Source organism: Alligator mississippiensis, chromosome 13 (assembly GCF_030867095.1).
Source record: "Alligator mississippiensis isolate rAllMis1 chromosome 13, rAllMis1, whole genome shotgun sequence".
Classification (NCBI taxonomy): Eukaryota; Metazoa; Chordata; order Crocodylia; family Alligatoridae; genus Alligator; species Alligator mississippiensis.
In genome coordinates this window covers 30,653,847-30,675,760 of record NC_081836.1, presented here as the reverse complement: position 1 = coordinate 30,675,760, position 21,914 = coordinate 30,653,847, and the positions used below count along the sequence as shown (strand labels likewise).

General features: G+C 44.6%; 1 protein-coding gene and 1 long non-coding RNA gene across 5 annotated transcripts in view; one reads left to right on the top strand and one right to left on the bottom strand.

Annotated features, from left to right (window-relative positions):
* The first annotated feature begins 1,652 nt into the window (after positions 1 to 1,652).
* LOC132244597 (uncharacterized) lies at positions 1,653 to 21,764 on the top strand. Its single transcript, XR_009456191.1, has 4 exons — positions 1,653 to 1,814; positions 16,074 to 16,217; positions 19,504 to 19,593; positions 21,642 to 21,764. It is a non-coding gene; the product is annotated as an uncharacterized LOC132244597 (long non-coding RNA).
* Positions 5,139 to 21,914, bottom strand: part of LOC102560697 (syntaxin-binding protein 4) — a 132,675-nt gene continuing 115,899 nt past the window's right edge. For 3 of the 4 annotated variants that reach the window (XM_059716274.1, XM_059716272.1, XM_019493136.2), the window contains 9 exons: positions 20,717 to 20,844; positions 19,477 to 19,569; positions 17,305 to 17,370; positions 16,503 to 16,691; positions 15,155 to 15,271; positions 12,650 to 12,699; positions 10,688 to 10,821; positions 7,375 to 7,432; positions 5,139 to 6,019 (listed from right to left, as the gene is read on the bottom strand). In XM_059716274.1, the coding sequence (XP_059572257.1) occupies positions 5,914 to 6,019; positions 7,375 to 7,432; positions 10,688 to 10,821; positions 12,650 to 12,699; positions 15,155 to 15,271; positions 16,503 to 16,691; positions 17,305 to 17,370; positions 19,477 to 19,569; positions 20,717 to 20,844 (941 nt within the window). In that variant the 3' untranslated portion in view covers positions 5,139 to 5,913. The remainder of the gene's footprint in view (positions 6,020 to 7,374; positions 7,433 to 10,687; positions 10,822 to 12,649; positions 12,700 to 15,154; positions 15,272 to 16,502; positions 16,692 to 17,304; positions 17,371 to 19,476; positions 19,570 to 20,716; positions 20,845 to 21,914) is intronic. The other variant, XM_059716273.1, reaches the window with a different exon arrangement.

The following is a 21,914-nucleotide window of genomic DNA, read 5'->3' as shown; positions in this document are numbered from 1 at the left end:
TCCACCTTCCATCCTGCCAGAGCTGCCCTAGCCTCTTGTTCCCATCTTCCAGTTTGTTATCCCTTCTTCTTGTAAAGGGACTTCCAACAACCTTGACATCTTCCATTTGCAACATTCCCTCTTTACCTGGTAAAGGGGCCTTCGCAGTGCTCCTGAAAGCTCCTATGTCCAGTTTTCCATTTTACTGCTACAAGAGGCTGTGCACTGTGCAGTATTCCCAGCTGCCTTGGAACTTAATGGATTCTGGGCCCTTCCCTTCCTAGAAGGACGTGGGCCCGACCACTCTGGTCACTGTTTGAAAACCACTAGGGAGACTACTCCTATTTCACCATCCATATAACGTGACATATGCAGTACTTCTTTCCATTCAAACAGTTCCAGGAGATTGCTACAAGATGGATGGCAGGTAGTAGCTCTGTACAACCCACAGAAGTCATCCAAAAGGAGCTGCTATCTTCCAAAAAAGCAGCTTCTCTGCTTCCCTAGTAAGAAAAGACCCCACTGAATCTAGTCAGGGGAGATCGCCGTACTGTAGCATGCACTAGAAACTGAAGATTAGCCTATCGATTTAATGTAACTCCCCTTTTTCCATTACCCCAAACTTCCTCAAACAAACCAATCTATTTCAGTCTAACTTTCTTCCTGCAGCCATAGGAGTAATCTTGACAAGTCGGCAGAGTTGTGCGTGCGTGAGCAGGTGCATTGTGTCTGTGGGAGGAATTTATTTTGGGAATGGAACATTATTATTTCTATTTTAACACTCAGAGACCACATGTGTACTTACATAGCTAGACAGAGGAGCTGCTAGGATGAGTAAGACTGCTTTCTGGCTCTTTCTGCCTGGTTGTTTGTCAATCTGTGTGTACCTCCTGGGTAGAAGCTCACATCAGGGCAGGAAGTCAGTCATCTGGTGCCTCCCTGAAGAGCTCAGAGGCTGCACAGGAAGCAGAAGGAACTGGGACAGGGACTGAGGCCCTGCTGTATTCAGAGTACGGGATTGGATAGGACCCAATTGCCTTAGTAGTTTTACATGACTACTAATTCTATTGATTTCCAGGAGTGACGCCAGTTTGCATGACAAGAGAATCAGATCAGTGGTCCCCATCAGTTATTACCACCCTCAGTTCAATTGGCATATGACACATCTGCCAAGCTGTACGTACAGCCCCTACAAATGCATTCGTTCTTCCACCAACTTGCAAAGCGATTTTTTTTCCATTTTCCACATGTCTTTGCCTCCTATTGCTGAAACCCAGTGAGACCCCTAACATGTTTCAGGTGACTACAAGTTTGCCCTTTGGGGCCAGTTTCAATCCCAAAGCAAAGAGGGAGCATCAATGATATCTCCAAGAAGCAGCAGCAGCCATTTTGTTGAGCACAGAGGCCTGAGAATTTTGAAATCTGCCCTGTGAATTTTCGGCATTTTGGAGTTTTGTTCAGAAGGAAGGTCACCGCTTTTTGGAAAACGAGCATCTTTTGCCTGGCCCCATCATATTGTCATGCTAAGCCACTTTCCATCCTCCCTTCACATGTGCTTAATGACCCATAGAAAATTGGTAGTGTTTAAACATTAAAGAGCCTTTTTAAATATTAAACAGCAAAGTTCACCTGATTGTTAAAAGCCATATCTGCAGTGGGAATGGAAGCAAGTTTCTGCTGCCCAGCCCTAGACTTCTCTCCAGCTTGTGTTACTGAATCTGGGGGTGCACCTTGCAGCAAGACACTGGCCAGTAGCTTAACACTCAGAAGTGCCAGGTGAATGCAAGCACTGGTGTCAAAACAGTTTTCTCTTCAGCAATGAGACTGGTTATCTGGTGAGAAGCATTTCTCATTTTTAATCTATTTTGCATTATTGAATGCTACTGATCAGTGTCCTTTAACTTATGCTAATGATCAGCTTACTAAGATTTGGGCAAGCAAAATTCCCCAAAGGAGGAATTTGCCTGAAATGATTCATTACAGAGGGCTTCTGTACTGAAAGGTATAATACTTTTTTTTTCTTCAGACCCTTTTCTAAGGATGTCAAACCGATTTGCTGTGCTTCAAAAACACTGATGATTTTGTTGCACAATCACCTTGTAAAATATTATAATCCCCATTTTATAAATGTAGAAACTGAGGCAAACAAATAACGCGAGTTTCCTGAGCTCACATGAAATCAGTAGTGGGGCTGGGACAAGAACCTGGATATCCTAAGTCTCAGTCGTATACTTGGAGAACTAGATCAGCATCCATTTTAGACCTACTGGCATAGTCCCTCCATCACATCTTAAATCAAATATTATATTAATGGCTCTCTGCCATGTACATCACCATCGTCATTTTTTTGCTATTGGCACGTGAGTATTCATTTTACCTTTCGTAGCTGTTAATTAGCTTTGCTTATATCTTTCCTTTTCATTTGTTTTGTGCCTTCGGGGAAAAAAAATGTAAAGAAATTACGAAGAGCCAAGAGCGTAAATTATTTTTCATTCTTATGGAATAAAACAGAAATAATGGTGACTAAAAACTTCCACACAGCAAAATTTGAATCCACTCTCAAAATCTGATTCTGCTTACTTTGTATAAATATGTCATTACAAGTTTATTCCAATAGCTGCAGTGTATCAAATGCTGTCTAGGACAAGGTTTTAATTATTTTAATGGGACTGTTTGGCGCCCTCTGGTGACAGATATGATCCAGGTTATTTCGCATTTTGCCCACAGGCTGTGACCTAATACCTTAGACCAGTGGTTTTTAGACTCGAAGCACCCCTTAATAGACTTGAGGGACCCCTCAGAAAATGCCAGTTCTTCATTTTCCTTCTATTTTTGAAACCAGAAAAATAATAGAGCAGCTCTTCTGTTGCGGATAACACAGAAAACCCGCAACAGGTCGAAAGGTTTTTAACACTACGGATACCTATGTGAAAACTCTAGGTTTATCTTGTGAATCAGGTTTGTACACCTAACAGCACTAACATTTTACAGCATGCCACCTTAACCTTGAAAGGATCGCAAGGCACCCCAGTGTGCCACAGCACCCTGGGTGAGAATCACTGTTACTGACCTTTTTCCTTGCTGTCATAATTGGCAGCACTGACAGCAACATACCACTGATTTGACACAGTGATAACTATTATTAAAAAAAACGACAATAGAATTACATCCATTTCAACTGAGCAAGAAATTAGGTTCTATATAAAACTACGGATCTTGTATAGAAAAGGTATAGATAAGATGTGTTTCTGTTAAGTGCTGTTTCCAGTGGCTTTTCTCTAAATGCTGTTGTTTCTTTTGTCCTTTCTATTTTCTCCCTGTCTTGGCTGCTGTGAGAAGATGTTAGTGTTTTCACTCTGATACTTGCCTATTTGAACCTAATAGCATACACCTCAGAGGAAGCATGACAACAGCTTTGTGATCTTGAGTCATGTGGATCAACATCAGCTGCAGGAGCAGTATTCTCCTCAGCTCTTGGCTTGCAAAATTTCTCTGAAAGGGTTAGTAGGAGATATTATTAATAGGAGATTGGAAAGCTTTTGTGCTTCAAGCAATCTTAAAAGGAACATAATGTATTCAGCGAGAAATGGCAAGGAAATAACAGTCATATACTAAAAAATGGACGCCTTTGAAAAGCATGTAACTTTTCCTGTAATGTTCTTGATTGTCTGGTTAGCAGGAACCAGAAGGATTTATTTCTCTGAATGGATTGTCAAATGCCTTAAGAGGCTTTACGGTGGAGGGCTCTTTACCTTATAGAAAAGGGATGGACAGATGACTATGGGTATCTTTTTATTGTATATTTTTAGTGTGATGGGTAGGGAGAATGAGTTCCATTGGGTCAAGGCCTACTTTCAATCCTCACCACTTACTTGGTTCGATGCTAGTTTTGTCTTGCTCTGGTCATTATGCACTTATACATGGGTACAATTATTCTGTCATTCTACTTGGAATTGTGCATCACCTTACACTGGAGACAGCATCACAGGTGTTAGAGACAGAAAGGTGAGGTTCAAAAGTGCTTGACCTTGGCAAACTCTGCATTGCTTGCACAAAGTGGTAAAATTCCTGTTCACTTCAATGAGAGCAGTATTAGACCAATAACAAGTCCTTTTGAAAATCCCACCCCAAGTACCTCAGTTTCACTCCATCTCCTGCCCCTTTACGAAGATTTTTCCAAATTTCCTGATGTGCTTGTGCCATTTCTGAATCTTATTCTTGCCCATAAATTGGCTAGAGACTGACCAGTGATATGAGCAACGATTTTCAAGTCTCTGCATGATGGAACTGGAGATGGAAATTTTTCAAAGGAGCTTTGCTCCCCACAATACTTACCTCTATTGGGAAAACTTGGAACAATGACACTCCTCCAGTGACAGAGCTGGAACAGTCTGGTGAGACTGACTTTTGCTCATGCACTTCTCTGTACCTCTGTTCTGTACCTCTAGAATAGAGGGAAGTCCAAGATCATGGGCTGAATGCAAAGCCATAGGAACAGACCAAGTTGCAGCACCAGCAAAGCATTCCTGTTGCTAACATAAGGACTGAGAAGCAGGGTATACCAGGACAATTTTGATTTTAAAAAGCAGTTGATTCTGGAAAAAACTCCAAGCAACCCAGAACCCCCTATCATCCACCCCCTTCTCTTTGGTTGGTTTTTCCTGAGAGAAAGGTAGTCCAGAGTAGGCAAGATATTGACTTACTGAGAACTACAAAAATTGCTCCGGCTCCTTCCCTTAGACCATGCTAATTGTTTGTTTAACTGTTTTATCCCCACCACAGACCTGACTATATTTTAGTGGTGTTGTAATTTCTCTGTGTGTGTAGTTTATAAAGTGTTGGGGATCCTTTCATAAGAAAAGCTCCATATAAGTAAGTAGGTATTACACATCACTAGTATTCACAGCTCTTCTTTTTAGCACATGTGGGATCTCGGTGTCATGAAGCCCTAAAGAGGAAACTTAAAGTGATGTTCACAATTCCCCAGATTAAAGCTAGAACATGGCTTTTTATACTGTGACATTTCAGTACAACCTGCTAGGAGCTGCCAGCATCTGTTTTGCATAAGGAAAAAAAAACACAAGACTAACACATAGCTGCTTCAGGCAGGTTAAATTAATCTCAGAGATGCAAAACCAACTGATTCCAACTCTGTCAGCTCAGGGATCAAACATCCTGTAAGCAGTGTTTTTGCTTTATTTGCCAGACTGTGTGTCATATCAGATTTCTACCATGTTCTTTACTAATGTCATCAAATCTCAAGCGATTTTTGCTTACTGTCCAAGTGTTACCACGAGTCTTCACTGAAACACATCCAGGGTGTCCTCTCTGTGCTCCGCACAGCATTTGGTATGGAGTTATTGATACCATTTGCCAATAGCTGGGCCCTTTCTCCACATGACTAGCTGAGCTGCTTCTTTCACTTCAAGCACTGCAGCTGGGATAAGCATTACAAAAAAAAAGTGAGCTGTATCCCCAGACCGCTAGGACACTACAAAGTCAATTGGTTTTGCTATAGTCCACTAATCTTACTTTGGCTTTTCATCTGAAATACCAAAAGGAATTTTTATAGGCCCTACGTGCCTCTCAGTGGTAGATCTGTGTTCCTCTTATGATATAGGACACTGCTGTAAAAGGCTGCTGGTGGAATCCCAGCATTCATATCCTCTTGACAATGTCTTCTCTGGTATCTATAAAGCTGCAAAACCAAGAGAGAACGGCTTTGTATAATCATTCAGAGGTAGCCATGCGGGCGGGTTTGCTGCTGAAGTTGTGGGTGGCTAGTCAGGAGAATCAGTCTCTTATAAGACAGCTCATGGATATATGCTCTGCCCAGAGGCTGGACCATCTGTTCTGTGTCCTTTCCATCTCCCAGCAGAGCATCCGGATTATGAATACACGTGGTTTTGAGTAGGGGTGAGTCTCTCAGGAGATTTATACCGGTTTCTCTGGCGGCTGCTTGGTTGGACTTGGGAGCCGTGGTTCGGCATTCCTGCTCTGGCTTGGAGGAGGGGGCCACGTGGTTTTCTGATGAAGGTGGCTAGAAATAGAAACCAGGTTTTACTCATGTGAGGGAGAAAAACATATACAATAACTTAGTGTAAAGGCAAAATAATGTCTGAACATAAGGGAAGGCAATGCAAGGCAAAATTCAGCTATTTTGCATAGTTATTCCTTTTGCTTGTAAATGCCCATTTGTGCAGTCTTGAGCTTGTCTTTGTAGTTTCTTGCTTTGTGCCTGCTAAAAAAAATGGGCCTTCAGATTTTTAGGGTGTTGTTAAAATGGCCAAGTAAATGTTTAGCCTTGCACCTTTAAACACATAGGTCTCAAAAGTAAGTTCCTAATTCAGAAAAATGCTTGGGTATTTGCTCAACTTTCAGCACAAAAGTATTCCATTGATCTGTGTAAGCGATTTGTGTGATCAGGACCCAAATACAGCCATACGGATGTATTCTCTGAGCTATAGCTGCAGTATATCAGGATTCCATAAGGTGCATTCATATGACTATTTCAAATGTATTTCTTGGAGCAGGTAATATTCACACACTTTCATCTAATGAAGAACTGTAAAATTGGTTAGGAAGTTGCCCTGTAGTTATAAAACCCTTTCTGGAAGGGAGGGTGGGAGGGAGGGAGGAAGGAAGGAAGGAAGGAAGGAAGGAATTAATTCACAACAGAATCCTTCCTTGTTGGACAAAAACTTCCCTATTATCTAGACAGATACTCATTGGTATTCTCTGAAGGCTTGGCCCTATAGTTACCTCTAATCTGGATCCTTCCTCTGAAAGAGGGATACATCTCCCTTCTCATATCTACATCTGTGCTTTCACTAGAGCCAACACAAAGCCAGTCCAGGAGCACTTGACATTTTATACCTACTCCTGCTCTAATATGTGGATTTTCTGTTCTCTATACTGCTATACCAGCACCCCTTTTCTAATGATATTGCATTACTGAACTGCCAAGTCGCTTCCTGGAAGGTGACTTACATGTGGAGTTTAATATGTATGAAATGAAACTGAGAATTGTTGACTGCTGCACAAGGTGCAATGGACAGCAATTAAGCTGATCTAGTATTTCTGACTGAACAAGATCGAGGGAAGATATTTGTGGGAAGCAGCTTTCAGTTTCAGAGTGTGAGTAGGTTGGGCTATTAACTTCTGTTTCAGGAGATATAGCAGCCTGGCAGAATGAAAATGACAAAAGGTACTTAAAGAACCAACATAAATTTTAGTCATATTCTGTAAAGAAACTTTCTAAACTCATTTAATCAAAAAGAGATCAGTAACCCAATACAACTGCCCTTGGACAACAGTCTCCTGAATGGTGAGATGTTTGAGATAATGGTCATCACAGTGAAAGAAAATCAAGGACAAGACAGACTTGAGACTTACTCCTTGTAGTTTGGGGGTCCCCCACTGGTCAGGCACTCATCCTGGTCATATGGCAAAGCTACAGACACAAGCACACACCCGACAGTCAATGAAGGTCTAGAAAACAGTTACTTGTTTCTCCCCTAACAACAAGTACAGTACAACCAGCACTGCTGAGCATTTACATGGTGCCTTAATGTGTATTCAAAGAAAGCAAAGGATTCTGGCAGCTGTAACAAACTCAAGTGTATTAGGTAAGATCGAACTCCAAAATGCTAGAATTATCTCCCTTGCACCTGAAGCTGACAAGCTGAAGCTGAGATTTCACTGAAGCTGAGATTTAATTGCAAACTTTTATGGTAAACATACAGTCTTCCTAAAAGCCAAGTATGATGTGCCAGGAAAGCCAATCAGTATTTTAAGGCTACCTAGTGAAAAGCCCATGCATGAAGTACTAGGAAGACCAAAGGATTCCCTGAGCACTGAAGTCCAGGGGAACTGTTGGATTTGCACTGTGGCTATGAGAAAAAACCATGCTGGAATACAGGGTAAGAAGGGTAATGGCTGTATGCTCCTTTGGGCACCAGGGAAGGGTTAGGGCCATGTACCTGTCCGGTAATAATGATGGAGTTGGGGCTGTATGGGAAAGAGAAAAACTGAAAATCTTTAAGACTAGGGACAGACATTCAAAAAGCCAGAGCCTAGATTGATTCAGTCTTTGCAGACTGAAAGATCTAAATGGTTCAGTCTAACCTGACTAGATTGAACCACTTTGCAAGTGAATAGACATTCATTTTTAACTCAGGAAACGCAGGCACATGCTGCAGTGGCTCAGGCCAGAAGCTGGGGGGGGGGAGCATTAGAGCAGCCCTCGGCTGCAGGGAAGCTGTGCTGGGGGGACACGGCCAGCCTGGGCAGTAGCCTCAAATGAACTGACCAGGGCCAGGGTTTAAATTCCCATTCCCTGTCCCACCGGCACAGATCAGAGCTAGGGTTCAACCAGTGCTCCCCATCATTGCCACAGGGGCAGTGGCATGGCCAGAGGCTGGCTGGCATGGCCCTCTGAGGCAGAGGGGGAGGGTTTTATTCTCAGCCCCGACTGTTGCTGCCACCACCAATTGCTCCCTGCACGGGGCAAGCAACAGAATAAGCCCCCTCCCTGTCCCCTCGCCTAAGGGGGCCATGCCAGCTGGCCTCTGGCCACACCCCTGTTCCTGCCGCTGGAGCAGCAAGGGGGCAGGGACCGTGGGGGAGCAGCAGCCCCTGTCATGGTTTCCCGGGAGCACAAGCCTCTTCCCGGCAGGGGTGGGGCGGGCAGAGCTGCTGCAGACTGCGTGGGGCAAATGGCAGCAGTGCTAGGAGGGGCTTGGGGAGCTCTGGCCACCCCTCCAATCCCTGGTGCTGCCGCTCGCCCCGCACAGTCTGCAGCAGCTCTGCCCACCCCGCCCCCACCTGCAGTGCAGCCCCCACACTGGGAAGAGGCTTGTGCTCCTTGGAAAACATGAGAGGGGCTGCTGCCGCATCAAGGTCCCTGCCCCCTTGCTGCTTCAGCATGTCCCCACACCTGCAGCAGTGAAGAGGGAGCACCAGGTAGACCCTAGCTTGGGTCTGTGCCAGTGGGACAGGGAGGAGGGAATTAAACACCCTCCCTCACCAGGTCACTGGAGGCTACTGCCAGGCTGGCCATGGCCCCACCGCTGGAGCAGTGAGCAGAGATATGCCCGACAGGGGCTGCTGTGCCCCTGCCTGGCAGACCCCACTGGGGTCCATGCTGGTGGGACAGGGGAGGGAGGGAGGAATAAACTTCCCTGACTCCTTCACCTTGTGGGAGCTGGCATCTGGCCACACCCCCACCCCTGCCCACCCCTGCTCCAGCTGGGGAGCAGAGGGAAGAGGCCAGCCCTGCCCAAGGCTGCAGAGCATGCTGGGATACTGGGGGACTCTGGTTTGACTTATACCAGGGAGCGGGTCCGGGACAGAAGTTCTATAAACCAGTTTGCGCTCAGTCAGTTAAGTTTGATACTACATTCAACCAGGTTTATCTCAAACTGGTTTTGGTCATTCTGAAACTGGTTTATGTGCACTGAACTTATGTTTTATTACAGGTTTAAACCAGTTTCTGATCACTTAAACCAGTTTATGTGTAGCTTCTGTCCCCAGCTTAAAACTTGGCTCTCAAGGAAAGAGACCAGAGGGGCACCAGGTTGACAGGTGCAGTTAAAGTGATATGTTCCTGGATCCTGTCTGGGCCTTATAAGCTTAGTGCAGAACTGTTAGATACAAGAGTGAAATTGAACTCTCAAACACTAAATTAGAATCCTTTAGACTAGTGACTTTTTTGGACTCAAGGCACCCCTAACTGGACTGAATGTGTCCTTCCATAACTTTTGTGAACTGAATTACATTTCAAAACCTCATTTATAGAAGACAGTACTTACTTCTGTGCAGAGGGGATGGGCAGCAGGGATGGAGGATCATCCAGGCAGGGACAAGCCTGAGCCTATGTTTATCTGATCAGTTTATCTCCTCATCTCCTAACACTTATCTCCTTACACTGCAGAGATTCTTCAAAAGACCTGGCAGCACCCCAGAGTGCCACGACACCCTGATTGAGAATTATCACTTTAGACTAACTTCTATTTCCAAAGGTGCCTATACATGTGCTCTGGTCGGGGGCGGGGGGGGATGTTTTAATTAGAGCAGCTCTCAGAAGCCACTCTAATTAAAATGCTGCAGCATCTCATGTATTCAGTCTCATGTTTCAAAATGGCATCTGATGAGCTTTAATTAAAAGTCCCCCTGCTGCTATTTTGAAACAGAGGGTCACTGAATACATGTGACACCACAGCATGCTGGAGAGTTCTAATTAGAACGCTCCAGCAGACTCAATTAATCAAATTCACTCCAACATACTGGAATCAGAACACACTGGAGCACGTGTATAGGTACCCCAAGGGTCTAAGTTGATAGAACTGATATATGAAAGACATCTTCTACCTTCTGTTTGTTGCTTTTCTTGCTAAACTTCTTTTTTCCACTCCCTGGGGAAAAGTTACACTAATTTGAGTGCCTCAAACTCCTGTATGCTCTGACTCCATAAGCCGGTTCAAAGATAACTCATCTTGGGGATGGAGTGTAAGATACACATTCATGCACAAGTGAGACAGACCCCTGCTAAATTCTAAATTGGTGGAACATGCAAGTATGTAGGGGTGGGTGACACTGTAAATTTCACCAAAATGAACATGCTCTGGAGTTGCTTAACTTCAAATTCTTCTTTTGAAATTACCCCTGGACAACTGACTGGTCACCGAGAGGTTTTTACAGAACCTACCTTCCTTTGTGTTCGATAGGATGGGCTCCAATAATTCTTTAGCTTCCAATATCAATAAATCAATCAGATCTGAAGATGGGAGAGATGTGTCCGACACTACTTCTGTTTTATCCTCCAAAGTCTCACTGTTGTCTCTTAAAAATAAAAGATGATGAGCTGGTCTTTCCATGATAACATGAGCAACGCATTGGAGACTCTGACCAATAACTTGTGAGGGAAACCATCAGTTCATTACAAAGTTTATGCATGTGCATTTCATCTTCCTCTCTCAGCGTCACAGGAGTTTTGCTTTTTTTAGAACTAGGATTAGGATTAAGCATTAGCTCTTTTAGCACAGTTGTGCTTTAATCAGATAGGAAATTTTACCAAGATGTTGTCAAAGTATTTGCATTTTTCAAATTTTTCAAGCATTTTTTATTGTTATTTGGAAAATCACCCCTTTGGAAACTTGAATTTGAAATCTGCTTCCCCCACAATCACATTTATGCACTTGCTTCTTGTTATAGGGTTGCTCATTTGCATTTAGATACAATTTTTTTTGATCAGTTAAAAAAAATCAGAGCTCTGACACTTGTTTTGGACATAGACACACAGAATCAATGGATTTGTCCAACAAATAGAAGTGAAGAGGTTGATCCAGTTTGTGGGCTGAGATGACAGGTTTGGACAGTATCCTTATAGCCTTTTACAGAGATTTACAGCCCATTCACTTGAATTTGGGCAAGAAAGAACAACTCCTGATTTCAGTAACAGACGTCAGAAGTGGAGACTGGTCTACAACCAAATACCAGCAAATGTTAGGCAAGTTAGGCAGATTTAAATTCTGCATCTCTGACTTAACCTTATCAGGACCTCTGAAAATGAGACTATTTATGACCCTGTACAGGGGTAACTGGTGCCTCCTGAGTCTGGGGGGGGCACAATTTGTGGGCAGGCCTGGACGCAGGTCAAAAGCTCCATATCCACTCCTATACTTCTGTGCCACAGCTTAGCCTCCCCAACACACCGCCAGCCCACGCAGCAAAAAAAATGCCCCATCCTGAGTGGTGCCAAATCAGGGGCCAATCTCAGGGGGGTCACGTGCCCCTGCCCCCCCCCATGCCCTCCCTACCCATTGCCTATGACCCTATAATAAAAATTTGGGCCTAGGTGGTATGCTTAAGGTCACTAAACACCATAGGAATTGAAGCCAAATCTCTTTGAGCCCCAATCTGGTATTTTGAGGCATGTCTAATCCACCTCGACAGGACTCGATGATCTATTGAGGTCCCTTCCGACCCTAGCATCTATGAATCTATGAACCTCCATGCTATCCCCCAGACTGCCACCACAAAGCATGCCTTGCCTACTTATTCCTGTTCCATGCCTAGTTCTGACATGGAACATGATACGCAGAGTATCTGCCTTAGTATGTGTCCAGCACTGCTCTTAGCTCTGTGTTGCCCATGTTTATTGGCACTCACCCAGCATTACCCTAAGGTAGCAGTCAGCAACCTTTTAAGGCTGCAGACAAGATCAACCCAATTCAAGTCTGGGGCATTTGGTCATAGCAGCAAAGGAAGAGTGCGTGCAGCCAGCACTTTTCCCCAGGGAAGCATACTGCCAAAGCCCTGTCTGTGGGCTGGATCACCTGGTTCTGTGGGCTGGATCCAGCCCATAGGCAGTAGGTTGCCAACCCCTGCTCTAATGTAGCTTCAGTTCCGGGACTGAGTGTGTGTAGGCTAGAACAGGAAGGGCCTGCTCCATAGCAAAGCTCCCCAACATGGCACGGAGATTGTGTTGATATATCCTTCATCACAAGATTTTTTTTTATCTATTTCATTTACAAACAGACTAGAGACTTTAGCAAATGCAGATAAGGAGCAACAACAGCAGTTGGCCCCTATAACACATCAGGCAGAGAACAGTCTAAACAAGGTCATTTCAGGTATACAGTTACAGTTCCCAGAAGCCTTCCCCAACCTTTTCTCATCTGGTAAATGGCTGGATTTGCTCAGAACCTTGTGTACATTCTGTGAAGGTAAAAAGAAGGAAAATAGTATCACAGACTTATAGAACTGGAACATTCCAGAGAATGAACACTAGGATGGTTGCTAGAGATCAGATTTAGTATGACAGTAATCAGCTTCTGTTTATTCACTGCCCTTGAAGCTAATATCTCAAGGCCCTTTGTAACACAAGCAAAAATCACAGTCTATGCAAATCCACAGTCACGTTTAAATTGCGCATATTAATATAGTTACTAAAATATATCAGAAGCAAAATTTTAAAAACTTCAAAAGAAGAGTTTGTCAGACTATCTTTCAATGTGGGTGCATCTACACATGTATTAGATATGGGAGCAGTTTACACTGCACCCTGCTCCTGGGGGGCTGCCTGCTGCTGGGGCAGGAAAAATGTTCCCTTGCCCTGGCAGCAGGGAACTCCTGGCCCCAGCTTCCTGATTGGGGCAAGGGACTTGGAAAGAGCTGCAGGGAAGGGGCAGGTGCCAGCTCCCTGACCTGATGCACCAATGGGGCAGTTAGCAGCGAGCCCCAGGCTGAGTGGGGAATCCCCACCCAGCTGAGGGCTTGCTACTAGCTGCCCCACCAGTGGACAGGGCAGGGGACTAGGACCTGCCCCATCCCTGCAGCTCTTTCCAAGCCCCATGCCTCAATCACCCAATCAGGGCATGGGACTGAGACCTGCTCCTGACTGGGATAGTTCCTAGCCCCTTGCTCCATGATTGCAGGATGGGGGCTGGAGAGTCTGTTCCCCGCCCAGCTACGTGATCATGGAACTAGGCAGGGAACAGGCTCCACAGCCCCTGCCAGCAGGGAGCTCCCAGCACCAGCTCCCCAGTCGTGGGGCAAGTGCTGGGAGATCCTTATCTCTAAGTGCTGGCCCTGCGACTGCAGCGCTAATGCTGGGAGATAAGAATCTTCCAGTGCTAGCCCTGCAACTGCGGAGCTAGCGCTTGGGGATAAGAATCTCCAAGCCCCCTTCTCCTCAGCTGAGATGGCAAAGTGAGGGCGAGATCAGGAACTTGATCACGATCTCAGAGCGGGGGGCTTGGAGCTCCCCGCTGCCAGGGCAGGGGTACATAGTCCCTGCCTGGGCTCCAGTGGCAGGGCCCACCCCAGCAGCAGGTAGCTTCTGGGGGCATTAAGCAAAGTCCCTCCCCCTACTGGCTGGCTGACCGGGAACAGATTTGTTCCAGGTCAGGTGTCTACACGGGCGCTACTGCGCAGTAACTAATCGCAAGTACATTTGCTACTTACATTTGCAGGTAACAGATTTGCTCAAGATTAGCTAAATTTACTGCTCAGTAAGTGTGTGCACATGTAGATATGCATGCTTATTGAGCAGTAAACTACGCTACTGCATAGTAAAGCATCTTGTGTAGACACAACCATGTGTACTCTTACCATTATTCTCCTATGCTTTACTCCTGTTCTTGAATGGATAGAGCCATTAACATGCACAGATGGAGAATTTCCAAGCACTGCTTAGGTATATGTATGAGAAAGACATTTTGGTCTACTGAGTAGTCACCCAAAGTTCAGTGCTGTTTGCTTCCAAGAAAGAGTCCTATCAGTACCTATATACTTCAGTATCTAGTATCTATCCCTATTTAAGCCAGTACATAGTACAGTAACTCTAGAGATCTCTAATTTCTTCCTCCTCCAAATCTGTTGAGGTAGAATCTGGTCTCCATTTTACTTTTTTGTTTCCTCACAAGGTACAGTTCCTTTCTTCCTTCAAGGAGTCAGGCCTATAGCAATTAAGTTCAAAAGGAATACCTAACACCAAATAGGCAAAATTCCTGCACCAGTCCAAACAGCTGAACTGCATATTGATAATCACCAATGGAGCTGGAGTTTCTATGGCACAGTAGACTGATGCAATTGCAGTCATATTTACAGCCAATTCTGTTCACCTCCATGGGGAAGAATGGCAACTAGATCCAATAACCCAGTTCCTCCATGACATGACATTCCAGCACTCATTGTGGTGTGGGTGCAATGGACTCACTAAGAGTAAAGCTTCATGCTACTCAGAGTTAATGAACCTATGAAGTGGGTTCCTGGGGTCATGGCCCACTTTCCAGAGCAGAATCACATTGATTCTATTAGGTCAGCATACACTTCCACATAGAGGAAGGGTTGTTTTGGTCTATAGCAGTAGATGGGGGGAGGCTGAGGCAGCTGGAAGAGGTGCATCCTGGGATCCTTGAGGACTGCAAATAGCTCATTTTATCTTTGTGGAGCAGACTGAAGTTACCCTAACATAAGCCATGTAGCAAAGCCCAGAGTTAACCCACTTCTGAAGTGATGCAACTTTGAGATGCTCAGAGGGGACTTAGCATGAGTTAATGAGTTTTAACATATGGATGTTTGCTTTTTAAGTATGCTTAGTATGGTCTAAGTGTAACATGCATTTCATGCTAAGGGTTTCATAGATAATTGCCACATTTCAATACTTCACCTGCACAAACAAGAACAACTTTCTGTTGCAGATTTCCAGGCGCTTCCGTGTGACTTCAGATTTCCGTAATTGACCATCAGCCAGGGACAATCTTTTTTTCAGCTCCAGAATGTCTCCCTGGAATAAAAATAATGAGGCAGGAATTTGCAAACAGAAGGAAGAGAAAGGTGATTGTGAAAGCAGAACTGAGACCCTTGAAAGCACTAACACAATGTCAGAGTATCTTGGGAATAGAAGCAAATGCCAGGTCCAGAGTAATTAGGTTCCCTGAGCCAGGATTAGAAAGCTGCTGTGAGACTACCATCCTACTAGCACTTTTCAGGGCTACATAAGAAGGCAGCTAAGGGCACAAATAAACTATCTTCTCCCACAGCACCTACACTTGGAAATCTAAAAATATCTCACTAAGGAAGCAAAAAGAGCTTCAATTTTTACCTCCAATAAAGTGCGCTGGATTAAGAAAGTGAGAATTTTTAAGGGGCAGAAAAGAAAAAAAGAAAAGTATTAAGTTATGTTATAGCAAAGGCACAGTGAGCTCATTGAGCACCCACAACAAGGGATGCACCAACTAATGTAGGTAGGGGGAAAAGGAAGTTTTACCTGCCCAGGCGGCCTGCACAGGGAAGGCACCTGCTACTGCTGCTCACCCCCTGCATGCTATTCTCCAGATGCACTACTGGGTACAGGGCTGCAGTGCCCAGCTTTTATAGCTAAGCAACACAGGGCTGCCCCTGCCATGGTAAAGACTCTCAGGGGGAGAGTCTCACATCATCTTATAAGTGGGGCCCAGGTCTAGTTACGCTAATGTGCTACAAGAAAAAGTTTGCTGGCAAGTACACATCCCATGGCCATTAGCCACCACCATAATTTGCCTGGGTCTGAGACCCATCTTCCATGTGCTTCTCTCCTGCTTATGCAGTTCTGCCCCATGAGGAATGCTTGAGATGGCAGGCCCAGGAATGACTTCTGCACTGGGAAACTGTTAAAATGGAACCTGCTTCCGAAGCAAGCCCAACATCAGAATTACTGGCTATGAGGTGAAGGCTCAAACTGGGAGACTGGGGTAAGTAAAACAAGAAAATGAGCTGGAGTCACCTGGTATCACAATGTGCTAGTTTCTGCCATGTCAGAGCTAGCCATAAGTGCTCATCTTTGTAAAGGAAGCCTTTTCTTGTGAGCTGATTACTGGAAGCCATACTAAGTATGAACATGAGCCCTACAATTCTGCCAGCTTCAGTGTTATGAATTATAACCCATCCATAAAATAAATCCATTTTTTTTAAAGAAATGGCCCTTTCCATTAGCCCCCTGGCCCCCAAGCCAGCCCTCCCAGATACAGACACATCACCTCTGCTTCAGAGACATGCTTTGCTTTCTTCCCTGCCAGCTTAGCTTTCAGCTCAGTGATTTCTGTCTCCAGCAGGTGGATCACTTCCTCATAGTCCTGCTCTGCACTGCGAGCCTGTCGCTGCACCACCTCAGCCATCTGTAGCTTGCTGTGCAGGGTCCGATTCTCAGAGAGGAAGCCCAGAGCCTTCTAGAAGCAATAAGGAGCATTCATTACAGCATCCGCGTCAGGGTCAGCCATCAATGCAGGGCCAGCCAACCAGCTTTCCCTCAGCTGCTCTCAGAATAAGCCACTATTGTTTTTCCAATAGTGCCATATGGAAAGCCTTCACCCATTCTGGCTATCTTTTCCCTTGTAACTATGTCATTGCAACACAGGGCTAGAACCTAGAGATGTATGGAACTAGAGTTGCACTGTAGCTAAAATAATGGATGCACTGCCAGCTTGAGGGCCTGTTTTCATTGGAAATGGAGATGCTTCTCCATGAGACACAAAATTGTTATTGCTCCTTTATTTAAATTTAAGCTGCTTGTAGTGGACTCCATCCTTTCATTATGTGGGCACATAATAGCCAGTACAATCAGGTCCTCATTCCTGGCTAGAACATCTTGGTACTGCAGCACTACCAATAATTTATAACAAGTACAGATGGTGACTTAGTTTAAGCTGCAGGCTTGGGTGTGTGGAAACTGCAAGGTAAGATCCCCAAACCTTTCCCTTATCTTATCCGGCAGTGAGGCAGCATTGAGGTAAACACCACACACAACCAGTGAGACAAAGCATCAGTAATCTTTTCACTAACCTGGTTCAGTCTTTGAAGTTCTTCCTCCATTGACTTCTTGCTGTTCTCCACCTCCTTCAGGAGAGACTGAAAGGCAGATTTTCATTTGATTAGGTGTCACATTTAACAGTGCATTCACTAAGGAATACTATGGACCTGAATTTTCTCTGCACAAGAGCAATATTTTAAGAACTAGCAAATTACACGTGATGGTGGGGACAGGGGAGGAGGCAAGGCCAGTGCTGCGCTGCCACCACCCCACGCTGCAGCCACTGCCACCTCCAAGAAGCAGGGCCAGGGGGGTGGGGGAAATGAGGCCAGAGGTGCTGGCCTTGCCTCCCAGCTCCATCCCTTCCGTCATGGTGCTCTGCCATCCCACTTCATTCCCACTGTCCCCCTCTGCCACGATCCCGCACTGCCGCTGCCACCTCCAAGGAGCAGGGCTGGGGAGGGGGGGTGAGGGCAGCAGTGCTGGCTTCACCCCCCCCCACCCCCACTCCGCCTCCACCGTCATGGTGGCACTTGATTTCCACCATCATTCTCCATCCCACACTCTGCATCCAGCCCCGCGCCACCCTCCCTTCCCCACTACTCCATCCCCTCTGTCCCTGCCATCATGGCAGTGCTCCATCCCCACCATCATTCTTGACGGGCAATTTGCCCTGCATGCAGCACTGTCTGGAGTCATGCCCTGCCGGGAGGCACACCTCCCATGAATGTTATGGACAGACAGACAGACAGACTAAGCCCTTATATATATATAGATATACAGATATATATCTATATATATATATATATATATATATATATATATCGATATAGATACATAGATATATAGATTTTAAGCAATATTTTAAGAAGACAGGCGTGTAGATGGCTGCTGCATTTTTGCTGGCCACAGTGTATTTGAAAAATTTACCTTTTCACAATTATGAATGTAACAGTGGGGTTATCAACAGGGCTAGGGACAGAAGTTACACATAAACTGGTTTAAGTGATCAGAAACTGGTTTAAACCTGTAACAGGACAGAAGTTGAGTGCAAATAAACCAATTTCAAAATGGCTGAAACTGGCTTAAGATAAACCCTACTGAATATAGTACCAGAGTTAACTGATTTGGGTCAAACCAGTTTACAAAACTTCTGTCCTAGACCCCTTTCGGGTTCAAGTTAAAATCACAGTCCCCCAGCATGCTTTCCAGCCCTGGACTGGGCTGGGCTGAGATGTCTGCTCCAAAGAACAGGGCTGGCCCCACCCCTCTGTTCCCTAGCTGGAGCAGTGAGGGCTGGCTGACAAGGTGCGGGGAGGGGGCAAGCCCATCTGGGGATGCAGTCCAGTCTACAGTGTGGGGGACTGTCCCCACCAGGCAAACCCCAGCTAGGGTCTGGGGCCAGGGAGCGTGGTTACACACCCCTTCCCCCATTCAAATTTACTGCTGGCTGCAACTGTGGACTACAAATCCCAGAAGCACCTGGAAGCAGGAAAAAGAAGTGATGAGAACCCTGCAGAGTCCTGCTGCTGTAATTCTGGACTGCAAATCCCAGAGACCTTGGGGGCAGCAGGAAGAGGAAGTGAACACACAGACAGAGATCCATGCTCTAGCACCTCCCAGCTTTTAGCCTGAGCCAGTGCAGACATGTGGCTGCATTTTCTGAATCAAAGGTAAATGTCTGTTCACTTCTGTTTCAATTTAATCTGTGCAGGTTAGACTAACCTGCAAAGGCTGCTTGGGCTTTTTGACTGTTTGTACCTAGCCTATGGGTTAGATCTCCGGGATTTTTACTGAGGTTGTGAAGAGGATTTCATTGATTTGTTTTTGGTGCTTTGTATTTTTCTAAGACACATACCTGCCTCCATGGTTTTTCTTAGAAAAATAGTGATCTCACACTTTCAGCACAAACAACTGTTGTTTTAACGATAGCAGAAACAACAAGGAAAGGACAAAGCAGCAAAAACAAGGAACAGACAAAAAATAAGTTTTACAGGAGAGAGTACACTGTGACAGTCTCCTCTGTAACAATTTGTATTGAATAGAATCCAAAGTGGATACTCTCTACAGCAAATGCCTAGGAATGAAAGGATGTAATATGCACAGAGCACCCTCCTAGTAGTTATGCTACCCTTGTGTATTACTAATATGAATTCTGGCAGAAGGAACAGGACAAGACAACTTGCTCAAAAAACAAACCTCACCTTCAGCCTTCGCACTTCTTGCCGTAGATCTGTCGTTTCCAGTTGCAACTGTTCCAGTTCCTCGTTGTCATTAGAGCTGACAGAGTCAAAAGTCTAAAATGCATAGATGCACACATGGTGAGTGATTTCTTAACCTTTACCCTGAGTCTGTGGTTACAATGCAAGAATGTCTATTTTTTTACATGCAGGGAATAATGTTATTCAAAATAATTTTCACAGATGGTTTGTGTTGTCAGAAAACAAATCAAACATCACATTTTATAATCCAACTGTGGCTTTGTATTCCACAGATATTCAGCCTTTGAGCCATGTGATAAGCGAAACAACTGAACCATGGTGAATTCTCACATTGTTTTAAACTTGGCAGTAGTTGGAAGAGATTTACCACATCTAACTTCCTTCCTTATCGTTATCAAAATGACATAAGTTGGCCCCTGAGGCAATGAAATCAATAAAATAGTTTTGCTGTGATAAATTTTTCAACTGACACACTAGACAAATTACATCAGCCACTTCCTTACAGGCATTACAAATTTTTATTTATTAAGCATATGAAGTTGGAGGTCCTTTATGGAATTTCCTATAATCTTAGTGATTAAAGGATGAAAGTCCAGCTTCTCCTTTCAAAAAATTAAAGGATGAGTGAAAGAGAGCTCTTTTGTCTTTGCCCTCTTTGATTTTTCAGAGAGATCTCACCAGCGCTATTTATTTCTGCAATGTCTAGTCCAGCAATTCTCAATCTTTTCATGCAGTGGCCCCACTTCTGGGCTTACAAACCACTCCTGGTCCAAAGAGAACTGCTATAAATTAATTTCTGTGGGGCTGCAATCTTATTTGTTAGAGCCCTGACCCCATTTGAACCCATAGTTTGGGAACTGCTGGTCTAGCCAACACACAAACTTTCATAAAGACCCATGAAGTTTTTGACCTGAGGTGAGCTTTGGAACCAAGACAATATGCAACAGACCACTGGTTTTCAAACTGTATTATATGGAACCCTAGTCATCAAGGGTTCTACAAGAGACTAGGAGTAATGGTGGAGTGGGCTGCGAGGTCATGCACCTCCACTGCTGAGCTGGCTCAGGTTGCCTAATGCCATGTCAAGTCTTTTAAGATCAGGGTATGGATTCTGTGGTAGAAGAAGAAGTAAAATGAAAGGGTTCCATGACTTTAGAAAGTTTGAAAACCACTGCAGTAAACTTAAAAGACAACTGAGAAGAAATATTTAGCTAAGGCTGACCAGAGAGTGAAAAGCAGATGTATCCAGTAAATTGGCTACTTCATGTTGAGTGAAGAGGACAGAACTGGAATCTAGGCCAGCCTCCTCTAGCTCATCCTGCAGCAGATCCCTGAGTGCTTGGAGAAGATCTATGAAAGAAAACCACAACAGTAATAGGATGAAGAGAGAAAGCCCTAGCTACATACTAGTGAATGATTGTTGCAGAAACAGGCAAATTCACTGTCTGCTGAGCACAGCTAGTTAAAACAAGCCAAGTATTTTTCATAGAAAATGTAGTCAAGACTTCATTTTAATAAAACCTTGCATTTTTTTAGTTCTTTGACAAGGAAAAAAGGAAATTAAAAAAAGTGTTGGCTATCAATAACTTTTTAGAATTTTCATTTTTCAAAAGCCCAAACAGAATCGACCCCTTTGACCATTCTGACATGCTCAGGGATGGTGGTGGGAAGTGCCGCACCACCTCAGATCTGGGGCTGATGCATGTGAAGCAGGAATAGGTAGGTGAGATTTACTTAATTGGCAACATGACAGTTCTCTGCCACCACAGTGCAGACAGTCCCTCACTCTCCATAACCCATTCACAGTCTTTAGCCTCTCTACCAGATTGCTAATATGAGTCCCAGTTGGTATGAACTGTTGTATTAATAAAAAAAACAGGGCTTCCTTCTGGGTTGTAATCTTGTACCTGTAGATATGTAAGGCAGGCTTGGATGCCATCCTGGTGTAGGATGTTGGTATATAGGCTGGTAACATCCATGGTGGCTAGGAGTGTGTTGCTGGAAAGGTGGTCTATGTTTTTAAGTTTCCGTAGCAAGTCTGTAGTGTCTTGGACAACCCAGAATACAGACCCAAAGATATTACTGACCTTATACACTTCATCCTCACACACAACAATTTCACTTTTAATAATCAACACTTCCTCCAGATGATGGGAACAGCTATGGGCATTAAAATGGCCCCACAGTATGCCAACCTTTTTATGAGCCACCTGGAAGAAGACTTCCTCAAGAACTGCACCATCAAACCCTTACTATACCTAAGATACATTGATGACATCTCCATCATTTGGACTGAGAACCTGCAATCTCTGATTGAGTTCCATCAGAAATTCAACAGTCACCATCCCTCCATCCGACTTTCTCTAGAATACTCCAGCACCAACATCTCCTTTTTAGACACAATGATCAGTATCCAGAAG